Source organism: Halictus rubicundus, chromosome 17, assembly GCF_050948215.1.
Source record: "Halictus rubicundus isolate RS-2024b chromosome 17, iyHalRubi1_principal, whole genome shotgun sequence".
Classification (NCBI taxonomy): Eukaryota; Metazoa; Arthropoda; class Insecta; order Hymenoptera; family Halictidae; genus Halictus; species Halictus rubicundus.
Genome location: NC_135165.1, coordinates 5,226,744 through 5,241,605, shown reverse-complemented (window position 1 = coordinate 5,241,605; position 14,862 = coordinate 5,226,744). Strand labels below are relative to the sequence as shown.

Here is a 14,862-nt window from a genome sequence, read left to right as displayed (position 1 = left end):
TTGACACGTTTCACTTTGATTGTCGTTCGCAGCGGATTCTTTTGAATGCCGATGTTTAAACAACTACTACTGACAGAGAGCCAATCTAGGCTACGAGACCGAAGAATCCGGCAACGCAAAATGGTGTCAGAGGCCTCATCCTAGATCTGAAGTTCGTGTGCGCACGGTGCTCCTGTGGTTTCCTGCGGTTTCCTGCGGTTTCCTTCGAACGCTTACACCTTCCACCTTCCTCTCGCAGTTCGAAGATGGCTTGTTCTAGCACACGAAGCTCTATCCGGGTCGACATATAAGTAGCTACTTGCCGAAGTAAATTGGCTCGGTATCTTATGCATACCCCGCCCAGAAATGGAAACGTTGAATGCAACAAAGTATAATAACAGCGGAGCTGGTCCTACTCGAACGAACTCTTTGTTCGCGACGGATCGGACCTCATCATTGAAGACAAACAAACTACGAGCAAAGAAAGAGAACCGTCACATAGGAAAGCCACGAATGCACCAGTTTCAATCATTGGACAGATCGTGCTATACACAGTCAATCACAGAAGTCTGTATCTCAAACATGGAAACAAAGATTTTAACTACTTGTGGTTATCGATCAATTTATTGGTAGTGGTCTAGTATGTCTCTTTCTTGGAAAGTATATGAATGAATTGGAAAGAGGAACACACCAAAACGGTCTACATGGATAAACAAAACGATGCTTTTAGGTTGAAAGGTAATCCCACATTTGAGGATAATATGAGGGTAAACACCCTTAAGTTTATCAATTTTTTTCTCGGTTGTTAAGATATTAAGATGAAAATAAAACGAGAATACTCGAACTTAGCTCCTGCATTTCGTATATTTTTCTCACAATTGTGAGAAAATTATTACACTCAACCCTTTGAGTGACACCCGCCAAAAAATATTATAAACCTTTCTTCAAATGCTGCGAACGTTTTTCTGAAAACCGGCGATTGTCGTTGAGGTCCTTGCATTCGAAAGTAAAATTGCAGAACCAAAAATCTGAAGTAGGTCGTCGCCGGTGGCTCTAGAGCGAAAAGTTCGCAACTCCGTTATTTTGGCGCAGCCTGTAACAATTTCCGGTGACGATGAGAAGGTTTCCGGTGAAGAGGGACGAAGGTGGGAAAGGTCGCAACAATTATCCGGATTAACTCGTCGCCGATTTATTCGGCGTAGTACGTCAGTAGGATATTTCTTGTGCTCGTTCAATCGAGTTATCGTTCGTTCTCGCTGCGCCTCGGCGTCCTATTCGGGATGGCTGTTTCTCGGGCTTCTCGTCTCGGAGAAAATCGCATTCCTCGTTGTCGCATCGTATTAACCGTATCAGCAAGCTTCATCGTGTAAGGCTCTCTCTCTCTCTCTCTCTCTCTCTCTCTCTCTCTCTCTCTCTGTCTCTCTCTCTGTCTCTCTCTCGATTTTGCTCGGCGTATTACGCTTCGTCGTCTGCTCGTCACCCCATTTACCGAGAAACATCCCCTTTGTTCTCAGACACGTTCCACCTCCTCGAAGATCCTCCTCCACATCGGGGGCTCGACGAAGCCGACCGTGTCTCGCGCTCGACGTTCGTTCCGAATCCGTGGAATGCCCGATAACCATATTATTTTCCACCATTCTTCATCGAGAGATTCTCATATCCGCCGCCGCCGCTGCACACCCGCTTTTGATCTTTTTCGCCCCACGAGAGCCCCGGGTATTAAATTCCAGAGCAGCTTCTCTTAGTTAAGAGAGGGACGGCTCTCGATGAGAGTCCGGTTCTTTTTTTCTCATTTATCGCCTAATGCTGTGAAGCGATTTAACGACCGGCGACCACCGCCGCGTTTCTCCGCTGCCTAGAAAATCCTTATCGGGTGAATCAATCGATGGAAGTACGCGAAACCAATCTAACGCAACCGTTGCTAACAATTACAGCGTTTCTCTCGAAACTAGATTTTTTAAATTGATAACTCGACAACTAATTGACTAACCATGCTCAGCCAACGCTTATTTTCTTCCTCGTACATTTCTCTGGAGATTTTTCTACAGATTTTAACTTCATACTTCCACGGAAATCAGAATAGCCCTTTAAAGGTCTGTACACAGTAGAGAAACGCTGTACCTGCATCTGTACTTTGTCTGAAACATTAACCAAAAGAAATAAAAGCAGCGTTTCCTAAAAAATCTACTATCATTCTTGGGAGCATCGACGGTGGAAAATGGAGGACACCTTGGAAGAGTATCGAGCACAGCTATCGTCATCAGTGCGGTAAAAAGTTTTATTAAACGACTGTACACAGTAGAAAAACGATGCACGTCGATCCCTCGCGATCACAACGATCTGGAAAAAAAGAGTCACGTATCGTCTTTTTACAATGGAGCTCCCAGCGGCTGTCGGAGCTCCGGCCAACCGTTTAAAAGAACGTCCTTTAGTCGTGCTTGCCGATATTAAGCCCTTTTCCAGCCAGCCACGAAACCTCGATGACAGACAAACCACGAATATAACATTTCCCAGTGGCTACGTACTCCGTGAACAATATTAGCGGCGGCTTGGTGCGGTGCAACGCCGAGGAAGGATGTATCCCAACCGGCTGCTTCGAGCTCACCTACACACACGTACAATCCAATTACTCCTAAATTCTCGTTATCCAGTAGCCAGGGAGAAAACTTACTTAAACTGCGCCCCTATACCCCGGGCTGAAACTCGCTTAAGCCCCGAATTCCCGAGCGTAACAACAAAATAACGCTAACCCTTCTCAAAAACTTCCCTTAATCTTGCTGCGCGAAGTTTTTCACCTAACCCGACGCTCATGCCTTCCCGTTGTCCACAGGAACAAGATAATTGAATGTCTCTCGCTCTCGGTTACCCTTAATCGCTCTTGCTCAAAGAAACAGTGCGTTCGAAGCTGCGCGAAATTAACTGGTGGTCCAATTTGCTGTCTGCTGCATAAAACCGTGTACGGGATGCGCACCGGGTGATCAAATTGTTAGAGCCACTTGCACAAACTCGCGCGTTTGCGTTGGAACAATCAATTTTTAAATAGAACTTCGGCTATACTAAATACTTTTTATTTTTCTCTGTCTATTTCCTCCGAATGTTGCGTGGTTTTCAATTTTTATGGAACCCCTCTGATTCCCACAATCGGAATATTTTGATTTTGCATGAAGAATCGCCGTCTAGTGCAAAAAAATTCCCTAAAAATTCTACAGGAACATTCTCCTAATGGACATAAGTTCGAACAGAATTTTTTCGGAACAAAAGACAACTGTTCGATCTCCCGGAGAGAATGCAGCCGCCGTTTTTTCTTCGGGAGCGAGTAAATGCGGCGGGAGAGTTTAGTCGGCTTTGTGCAATGAGCCAGCGCATCTGAAGGATCGACTACTTACGGTGATGTAAGTTTGATCCCTCTGCAGTTCGGCGAGGTTATCGTAGAGGCCCTCGAGGAGAGCTCGCCTGAGTTGCTCGGTATTCGTTCCGCAGCTCGCCTTTTCCAAATTCGCACGTTTCGCTAATGCGGCAAGCTGCTGGCGCACCTCCGCGGCGTACTCGAGATTCCTATGATGCAGGAAGTTCTCGTGACACCAGACCTTCTTCTGGTTCGTGTTCATGTATGCGCGAAAAACGTTCAGCAACGTGACATGGTCTCCCTCGGGTGACGCGAATCTGGAACGAACGAAACACCGGGGCGACGTGTCACGTAACAAACTACGAGTATCGATCACGACTCGGACCATTTGACGGCCATAAAAGAACACCCGGACACCCACGGACACTGCGAGATTTCTAACCCTCCAAGATCCTATCGCGAACTAGATGCTCCACTTTGCGAGAGAGATGATTCAACCGGCCGTGAAATATTTGGCCGTCCAGTAAATCCTCCTCGCCTATTTCCCTCCTATTTACATTAACATTCGGCTCCCCTTTCCTGTTCCTTAATCTCTTAACGCTGATGTCGATCGTAAAAAGAATAGCAGGTGATTGACTCTATCCTATCGATACGAGACTATACTAATCCACTGACAGAACTTTCTTGTCTTTGATTACTCCTTTATGAAACTTTTACCAGCATATTCTTTTCTCAGCATATTCTAGGTTATTATAGATTATCCGAATTAATCCGAAGAGGAGGATTCAAACAAGAGGATTCGAATAATAGAACAGTTGCCTATAATACTAGATTAGTATATTTTCGGATAATGAAGGATTCAGATATCCCCGATTCGGTTACTCGAGGTTCTACTAAATCGTCAACTGAGCAAGCAAATATGCTCATAATTGTGTCACGTTTGGGCTCGTTTCAATCAGAAAAATATCACGAATATGCCAGTAAAAGTTTCGTCAAGAAATAACGAGAACTAAGAGAGTTTTGTCTGAAACTATTGCTGTATCTTTAGTCGCATCTAACTTCTTACAAATTCACATTGAAAAGCGAGACTCTTGATTCTGTTGCTCGACGGTTAAACAATATAGTAATTGTCAAATGGAGTAACTACCTTGACCTAGCGACCTGAGCCTGCTGCCTTTTAGCAGGCGGATCGGTGAAGATAGACTCCCCTGACAACAGAGCAATCACCGATAGCGCTTCCTCAAGGCACTGATGCTCCACCGAGGCAAGGATCACTTTAGTGAATCTCGGATCCAATGGGAATAAGGACATCGTCCTGCCGAGGGTGGTCAGCTGCGGCGGAGAACCTATTCGCGTTGGAAAATCAAATGAGAAAGTTTTACGTGACATGCTAATGCCATTCCACCACACTCCAATGGGCCGAGAGAACCGAACGCAAATAGAGTCGAACGGCCTCTCTCGATCATTCTTCTATGAAAATCGTCTCGACAACCGCGACCGATCGAAAAAATCACGTAGCAGATTTAACAATAAACCGAGAACATTCGTTCCCGTTGAACGGCAATTTCGACAGCGTCTCGACAGTTTTCGCGGAAACGCAGACAAACTCGACGCGATACCAGCCGGAGAAATGATATATTGTTCCCCGAAGAAAGAAACTGCGGGAAACATATTGTTCCTCGCGAATCCGGATATATTTTCTCGGCGCGACGATGTCGCCTACTTGAATTTCAGAATCTCTTCGAACTGTTTGAAACTGCGGAATTCTGTTGGGTGATCATTCCGGCGGTATCGACGCTGGCCTATCTTCAATAAAATTTACATTTTTCACTTTGAAAGTCGATCATCCGAGGAACACCGTGTTTCCGCCGTTATCAGAACCGTGGCCTGTAATGGTAAATCTATTGAGACTGGTTTTAACACTAGATTTACGGAGCACTAAAAGTGACTATTTCTTTGTTCGTACCGATAAGAAATAATGGTTTTTTTACGGACAAAGTGAAAAGTACAGTGGTGCTCAGTTAAATTTGCTAAATTTAATGCTTCGAGTTCGGCGAAGCCTTATCTCAGTGGGCAAGACAAAAGAATAAAGATTCTAGAGGAAAGCAGACAGACCTACTACAAAGTCGCAAGCGTAAACGGTAATCATGCAATAAACAATTGTGTTACCTTTTCAAGCGTAGTATCAGTGGATTGTTGCGATTCCTCCGACTAAACTGAGTCCAAACACGGCGCAAATCGGACTGGCTTTATACTTAATGCAAATAACAAAATTAATGACACACGCGTGATTGCTATTTACGAACTCTACAGAAGTGGACCGATTTGCGTCATGTTTGGACTCGTTTTAATCGGGAGAATCTCGACAATCCACTGGTACTACTTTTGAAATGGCGAGACAAACTTTACCGAACTTGGAATATTTCTCAACCGTCGATGCCCGACGGACTGCGTCTATCTTGGTTTCGCTAACTAAATCTATCCTCTTACTGTGTTTGTCGTGCTGCGGTTGGCTCAATTCCTCGAGGAGAAACGTTGCCTCGCAATGCCAGAATTTTACTTCCGGATTCCAAAGTTTGCAGATTTAAGCGAGCACTACCGTAATCGGTTCAGATTGGTTCGAGGGATCGTGTTCACCTTTAACAGCGCCGAGTTTCTCCAAGCAAGCGACGGCGACGTCGACGGCTTCCGTCGGCGGTTTGTCCATGAAATCAAAGGTGGTGATATCAATCCCGATGGCGAGCAACTGGAGCGCCACTCCCGCGAGGGAACACCTTTGTATCTCGGGCACCGGCATCTCCTTCATCCTTTCGAAATCCTCTTTCGTGTAAGTTCTATAACATTTGCCGGCCGCTTCACGGCCTGCTCTGCCTGTCCTCTGCCAGGCCTGTGCCTTTGAGACTTTTTCCACCCTGAGCACATCCAATCCTGTCGTCGGGTGATGAGTTCTCGCTTTGACCACTCCGGTGTCGATCACATGTCGAATTCCTGTGTAATTTCATCCGGGAATCTCTGTGTGTACCACAATCCTCTCGCGAATGTAATCACGAAAGCGAGCCGAGTAATCAAGTCTGTCACGAACGAGTACCGGGTTTCGGTCGTGATATTAGCAGATTGCGGCGCTCGTCGAAAATGAAATTGGCCCCCCACCGATGGATAATTCGCCGAATTAATCCAATCGGGGCACGACCTCCTACCCGGAAGACAATTTTTATGACGGGGGAGAGAGACCACGGGTGAAAACGATTTTATAGAAAGCTTCTCTCCTTTCTAATCAGTTCGCTATGGGTGCACTGCGATCGTTGTTTTAAAATCTATTTTTCAAAAGTTTTCTGACACTTATATCGAACGAACCAATTTCATAAAATACAAATAATAGTCTGGATAAATCATTTCAGAAGTATTTGAGATCGCGCCGAGATTTTCGGGGTAAATTTGAAAACCGCCGTGATTCGCGTAATTATAACTCACCACCGATGGTAACAGACGTCTCAGCTACGTTGGTTGACAAAATAAGCTTCCGCATCCCGGGAGGGGACGGCTTAAAGGCTTCCAATTGTTGATGCGTCGGCAGAGCCGAGTACAATGGAAAGACCTTTAATGGCGGATAGCTCTGTCCATCCAACTGTTTAGCCGCTTGCCTCGCGCTCATAGCTGTAGCCTCTATTTCTTCCTGCCCGGTTAAAAAGACCAGAATGTCCTCGCTGGAGGAAAGACAGAAAAATTCAGGAAATTGTCCGTTTCCTGGTGACCTAGTTTCTTGCCGCGCTTCTCCTGCAAGCGGACTGTTTTCCTTTAATTTAATGGACGTGACGGTATGTAAATTCCATAATCCTGTTACAAACTCGAAAATTACATCGACGATACTTCTCCGCGTCCCATGGTAATCATTAATTATTAAAATTCCCATACCGCCTTCCGTGTGTGCAACGAATGCACGAGCGTTCGCGAATGAATTATTAGGTGCACGAAAGGAAAGTTAAAATTTGGGGAATTACTGATCATTTCAGTACTTTAAATAATTGCTGTTATATAGTAACTCGTTCGAGTTGCTGGTAGGTGGTCCGAAAAGAGTCTTTTCCGGGTGCAAAAACTTTCCGACTTTCTTTTCCTCAAACACCTAATAATCGCATAAAGGTCTCGCTTACTTGGCAGGATTATTGCGATGGATCTGGAAAGCGGTAACAAGTGCGGAAAACGCATAATCGTCCGACGATTTGACGGCGTGATAAATCTTCACGGGGTGCTGACGACCCTCCAAGTAGACCGCCGAGGCTTGAAAATACTTGGCGAACTTATCGACGTCCATCGTCGCCGACATCACCAGCAGCTTCAGCGGCGCAAGGTTCTTCAGCTTCCGCAGGTTCTGCGCCCGGCGGGCCACGCCGAGGAGCACGTCGGTTTGCACGGATCTCTCGTGTGCTTCGTCCAGGATCACCACCGAGTAATCGGACAGGATTTCGTCGGTCATCGCTTCGCGAACCATCATTCCGTCGGTCAAGTACTTGATCCTGGTCTGGGGGGATGTAACGTCTTCGAAACGCACGCAGTAGCCCACCAGCTTTCCGGTTTGAACCCCTTGCTCCTGCGCCACCCTGCGAGCCACGCTGACCGCGGCTACCCTTCGCGGTTGCGTGATACCGATGCAGCCCGATGCACCAGCTATACCGGAAGACAACAGCAACTGAGGGATCTGAGTGGTCTTGCCGCTACCCGTCTCGCCTATCACGATCAAAGTGCTGTTGCGCCGGATCTCCTCGAGCAGACTGAAATTGATTACAAGTGGTCAAATTATTAGACACGATATAGTTTCGTACTTTACCATTTACTTCCTCGAATTTAAACATAATTGTGGAATACATCGGAGAGCCTAAATTACCAACAGGTTACAGTACCATTATTCACAAAGAAACCGAATTGACCATCATCCTCGAAGGCAAATCTTCAAATTTTACATATATACATATAAAATAGGAGATCCCCTTATCTGGTGAACTAAAATTATATCAATATCCACGATAGTTTCTTTTTATTGCTTGAGACAGTTTTGAGATAGTAAAAATCAATACGTTCTTTTGATAAGTGAATATAAATTTAAATCATGCGACCGTTACTTGATCGATACAAACGTTATACAGCAGAGCCATCTATGCAATATGTTAGGAAACTAGATACATTTTCTATTTTATCACTTCTAGATATATTTGGCAAAATCGATTTCTATTATATCAATATGACTGACTTTTAGATCGTGCAACACAAAGCCCCATAAAATGATTGAACTACTTTTATACCTCATCTGCGATTATATTTGATCGATTCATTACCAGAGAGGAAATGAGAGTGCTCACGCCCGGGATTTTAGTGTCCCGGTATAGTGCTGCCCCGTAGTCCAATTTTTAGCCTGGACCAGAACCTGCATCATCTTTTTAGCCAGAACCAGAACCTGCACCATCTTACCTGCATCATTAGCAGCAGATTCCAAATAATGCCAAAGTGGATGCTACTTCTATGTTAAAAGAGGGTCTTCTATGTAGGCTCTAATCCAGCCTAGAAGATGATGCAAGTTCTAATACAGGCTAAAAAGATGATGCAGAAAAGCGGGGACACTAAAACCCCGAGGGTGAGCACTCTCATGTCCTCTCTGTCATTACCTTGCCTGTGACGTGATGCAAAATATTCCCGCCAAGAACGACGTACTATAGTGCTACCTATGTTATGGTATCTCAAACTACTGACCAAGTACGGTCGGTAATCCACCATTTTGTTTTACACTATTCACGTGAGAGAATGTCGTAAAAATATTGTCGGCGAAACAAGATAACAGCGAAAATCAACAGATAGTCGAAAGAAAAATATTGCAGCACTCACCGCTTGCGTAGCCTGTAAACCGGTAACGATTTTCTTTGTTGCTGAAAGCTTATGCTTCCTTTGTCTACAGTTTCTGCAGCAGCATGGTGACTATCTTCGTCTTTCTTTATTTTGCTCGGTGTCTCGTTGAATACGACAGTGGTAGGTCGTTTCGCTGCTAATTTCGTGAAAGTGGCAGTGCCGATCACATTGTACTTTGAATCCGTGTTATCGTGGACCCCCATGTCGCCGAAAATCGTAGCACAAACGGACTCCGAAACGGCACACGAGCACGCACGTGTTGCACAGTACAGTTGTGTACAAATAGGCGCGATGACAGGAGGAAGCTTCAGCCAATGACGTAGCTCCTCTGTATATACAATATAATTCAAATCTTGACTATGTCCACAGACGAGGTATAGGATAGACCTAACATCCAATGCATTTTCGTGTCACACGTTTGTGGGGTCACGTAACCACAGACGAGGTATAGGATAGACCTAACATCCAATGCATTTTCGTGTCCCACGTTTGTGGGGTCACGTAACCCCATTACCATTTTCGTGTCACACCCTGTATTACCAACTGGAACTAAAATCTGCTGACAGCGTCGTTAGTGGTAGGAATTAAAATCAAAAATAGCTATATATAGTCACAGACGAGGTATAGAGGTAGACCAATCACCCAATGTATTTTTCTGTCTCACGTCCGCGGGGCTCTAGATCCCCATTACCATTTTTGTGTCACATCCTACCGTATCGGTCGGAACTAATATTATGGAACTAGTATCACAGACGAGATATAGGAGTGCGCCAGTCACCTCATTATACTGTTTCGTGTCGCACGATATGAAATACCGAGTAATCATAATTAGAAATTTTAATGAGAATCGAGTATCTTGTATACTTCGAATAATCATGCATAAAAGTTACTTTGACATGCTTTAAGACATGCTCAAGCATGCTTTAAAAGTTACTCTGTATCTCGAGTTCTATAATTTATTTTTACTAAATAATTAGATGGCAAAATGGTCAAGGGAGTGCTTGTTGATATCATTACCAAAAGAAATTGCTATAAACATTAAACAGCCAGAAATAATAAATTTATCAATAATCACTATCACGGCGATCGAGATCTACCGAAATTAATTGGGGTGGGAGAGTTGCGCACCGCGTACCGCGCAACTGAACTCGGCGGCCGCGCTCAGTCAGTCAGTCGAGGTGCGCACTCAGAAGCGAGCGGAAGTGCTGCGGGACCAGAAGGTCGAATATACACTTTCTGTTTTGGAATTCGTGTTCATTCAACGAACACGGTCAATTATTATTTCTGTGTTTTTAATTCGAATTTGCGTCGGGCCTTTTCAAAAGTTTCTCTCCTTGAAATTATATTTAAATTTAACAACTTCTCAGCCATTAGCTCGCTGTGATCTTCGTTGGTACGATTTTCGGAATCGAAGATTACACCGATTGCCCGGGTCTCACCACGTGGAGGTTGGCTGTCACGAGACCCGAAGAAGGCCAGATGAGAACTATTACTACTGAAAAAAATTAGTTTAAACTATAAATCTCATCGGACCTCCTTTTACATCGATTTCCAAATCTGGCGTTGACCTACATGATGTGACACGTCCATAGCCGGTGATTACCTATAATTTAGTGAAGTTAGAAAGCAAAAAGAAAAAGAATTAACTCAGCCGGCTATGATAGCGTGAGTTCCCTCGGTGGAAGATATTCGATGGCTTTTCTTTCTTCATCTACGCACGCAATTAGGGGCACTAATTAGTGCCTAAATAACGCCTACCTAGATGTGACTTAAGATTTGGTTGGTTTCGAATTCGCACCTACCTAGAGGTGTCTTGAAACCGCACCGGACTTAAAATTCTACTTGTCTGTAATACACACCCACCTAGGGGTGTATCGCCTACTTTTCGTTTACTTATTCATCTACTTTTAATTTGGTTGCTTACCATGGTAGCTTTCGTTTTATCATTTAGGTACCTTTATCTTGTTTTTATTACTCATTTGTTCGTATACGATTATATCATTCTTCCTACCTATGATAAATAATATCCTACCTAACGTTTCAATATTTGGCCAATTTTTTATCCATTAGTAATCCACAAATGATTATCTTATGATTATGATTACTTAGGTACCTTTATCTTGTTTTTATTACTCATTTGTTCGTATACGATTATATCGTTCTTCTTACCTATGATAAATAATATCCTACCTAACGTTTCAATATTTGGCCAATTTTTTATCCATTAGTAATCCACAAATGATTATCGTATGATTATGATTACTTAGGTACCTTTTTCTTGTTTCCATTACTCGTTCGTTCGTGTACGATTAATTCGTTCTTCCTACCTATGCTAAATATTATCTTACCTAAAGTTTCAATATTTGGCCATTTTTTGATCCATCATTAATCCATAAATGATTATCCCCTTCAATTTCCTACCTAACATAATGATATCCCGCCCAAGTAGATATCGAAGTCCTAAAATACTTCGAAATTTGACGTGAGACACAATGGGACCCACGAAGCCATCTACAAAAGAAAGTATTGGTTAATCACAATTCAACCTGAATAGATTTCACCATTACGTTACCGACGACGATTCTTCTTCTTTTCTAGCCTACTTATCTCAGTTATATTCTGGAACAGAAATATCAAATCAATATGCAGCTCAAAGAAATGAAACAAAGACTGCGTCAGTACCAAAATCAATGTTAATGTCATAAGTTATAAGATGTATTAATTCTGTAAGTACCGATGATAATCATTAAATTACAACTTCTGAACAGGACGTTCAGAAACATCCTAGACAATATAAGAAGCCAAGAAATGATATATTCATTAAATCAATCCGAATTTTCGAATACTGATCTTCATACGCGATGGGGACTATAATGCGCGAGCGTGACGGTCATATGTAGTGACCTTTATGATTTTTCGAGATATCGATAACGCGTGGGGGAACACGGCACACCGATTGCCAGTTTGCGATCCGCAGACGCGACGGTCATGTACGGAGACCGATTTCATTCTTCGAGCTGTCGATATACGCGTGGGGGAGCAAGGCACACCGATTGCCAGTTTGCGATCCGCGAACGCGACGGTCATGTACGGAGACCGATTTCATTCTTCGAGTTGTCGATATTCGCGTGGGGGAATAGGGCACACCGATTGCCAGTTTGCGATCCGCGAACGCGACGGTCATGTACGGAGACCGATTTCATTCTTCGAGTTGTCGATATTCGCGTGGGGGAATAGGGCACACCGATTGCCAGTTTGCGATCCGCGAACGCGACGGCCATGTACGGAGACCGATTTCATTCTTCGAGTTGTCGATATTCGCGTGGGGGAATAGGACACACCGATTGCCAGTTTGCGATCCGCGAACGCGACGGTCATGTACGGAGACCGATTTCATTCTTCGAGTTGTCGATATTCGCGTGGGGGAATAGGGCACACCGATTGCCAGTTTGCGATCCGCGAACGCGACGGCCATGTACGGAGACCGATTTCATTCTTCGAGTTGTCGATATTCGCGTGGGGGAATAGGACACACCGATTGCCAGTTTGCGATCCGCGAACGCGACGGTCATGTACGGAGACCGATTTCATTCTTCGAGTTGTCGATATTCGCGTGGGGGAATAGGGCACACCGATTGCCAGTTTGCGATCCGCGAACGCGACGGTCATATGCGGTGACCAATCCTAATCGAGTTCTTATCAATATACGAGTGGGGGACAATTTGGCATACCGTTTGCCACTATCCGATACGCAGTCGCGACTCTTATAGTCAATAAACTAAATCTAATCTATGAATTCTCATCGTGATACGCGTGGGGGGACTAGGGCACACCGATTGCCAGTTTGCGATCCGCGAACGCGACGGTCATATGCGGAGACCAATTTCATTCTTCGAGTTGTCGATATTCGCGTGGGGGAATAGGGCACACCGATTGCCAGTTTGCGATCCGCGAACGCGACGGCCATGTACGGAGACCGATTTCATTCATCGAGTTGACGATATTCGCGTGGGGGAATAGGGCACACCGATTGCCAGTTTGCGATCCGCGAACGCGAAGGTCATATGCGGAGACCGATTTCATTCATCGAGTTGACGATACACGCGTGGGGGAATAGGGCACACCGATTGCCAGTTTGCGTACCGCGATCCTAATCCTGGAATTGCTATTGTAATATGCGATAGGGGATGATGCAGGCAAGGCTGTCATAATAACGGGGAAAATCTTCTTGTGTAGAATCATCCTTCTAAGTGGGTGCCAAAACTATCGTGCAATGACGATACCTGTAACTAAAGAATAGAACTTATGATACACTGCCTGGAACTTTACATCGAACAAGATTAATAAAATAAATGAACTGCATTATTCCAATAAGAGACGATTCATAATGTGTAATCATTTTAATCATTTTCAAGTGTTCAAATTAGCTAAATGTCTATTTGAACGAACTAAGAACTGGAATAATGAATTCAGTCATTCAATGATGAAGTAATTCAAGTACTTACGAAAAATATTTGTCAACTGCGTTCGAGCTTATCCCACGGCGTATTATGTGCAAAATTATCCCACGGCGTTACATTCTCGGTGAATGCTTAATATAGCTAAATAGCTGAAACAACAGACCCATAATTATAATATTCAATTCGTCTCTTAAATTGAACAATTAAATACAATACACTTACAAAAATTGTGGCCAACGCCTAGAAGGGGGTCCTTGTTCTACGGTGAATCATGGTAGGCTTACAACCCTTGTTTTCAAAACGACGTTTATAAAGAAAGTTGGGCAATAGAAGCGGAAAAACTAAGCTCTATTTTAATGAGAAATATGTATTTCAATTCCATGTAGGGATTTCAATCTTAATTTCAAGTAGAGATTTCAATCTTAATTTCAAGTAGAGATTTCAATCTCCATTAGCTTCGGTAAAGCAGAGGCGAAATTGAGGCGGCTAGCGGTTGGGGTAGTCAAGCCCAAAGAGTCTGCTATGGACCTTAACGCTATGACACCATCCACCTGCCTGGACGTCGTAACGCCAGGACAGATGCGCCCCTTCGCTCAAAACGTTATTCCAACTGGCGAGTATACACTCCACGAGCTGGCCGCTTTGAGTATAGACCGCAGCCTAGTAGCGCTGGCTTTATTACCCAGAGATGGTGCTTCGCGACCATGTGCTGCGAGGTCTCTACTAGAAGAGTAGTGTCTTAGACTTGTAGACCTCCACCGTGACTCACTTCGGATCTCTGCTTAAAAGATCGCCCAACTCTCTTATACGTCGATCTCCCACACTCATGTTCATAAAGTAAATTAAGAAAATATTGGGTAAACACTCATAACATTCACATTGGCAATCGAACATCATCCGACGGGACTTACGCATCGTTGCACGATTTTAAAGTTAGGCGGGGGAAAATATAAATATTATCACCAACGAAACAAAAAAATCGGCCCGACACACCCCAGAACGAGAATGATGCCGATAGCGAAAACACTTAATTACAGACATGCAATGAGTCAAAGAATGTTCGACGGGCCTTACACATAGTTGCACGATTTTAAAGTTAGGCGGGGGAGAATATAAATATTATCACCAACGAGACAAAAAAATCGGCCCTATGCACCCCAGTACGAAATTCTTGATTGTAATAAA

General features: G+C 44.1%; 2 protein-coding genes across 2 annotated transcripts in view; one reads left to right on the top strand and one right to left on the bottom strand.

Moving 5' to 3' along the window:
• LOC143362480 (hydroxylysine kinase) overlaps positions 1–14,862 on the top strand; it is a 187,193-nt gene that overhangs the window by 37,377 nt on the left and 134,954 nt on the right. The window lies entirely within an intron of this gene.
• Ath (ATP-dependent RNA helicase DHX33) lies at positions 2,232–9,593 on the bottom strand. Its single transcript, XM_076802677.1, has 7 exons — positions 9,197–9,593; positions 7,474–8,091; positions 6,797–7,029; positions 5,963–6,313; positions 4,473–4,671; positions 3,366–3,642; positions 2,232–2,584 (listed from the first exon to the last, which is right to left on the bottom strand). Exons 1-7 carry the CDS (start codon positions 9,418–9,420, stop codon positions 2,408–2,410), a joined length of 2,079 nt encoding a protein of 692 aa, XP_076658792.1. The 5' UTR covers positions 9,421–9,593; the 3' UTR covers positions 2,232–2,407.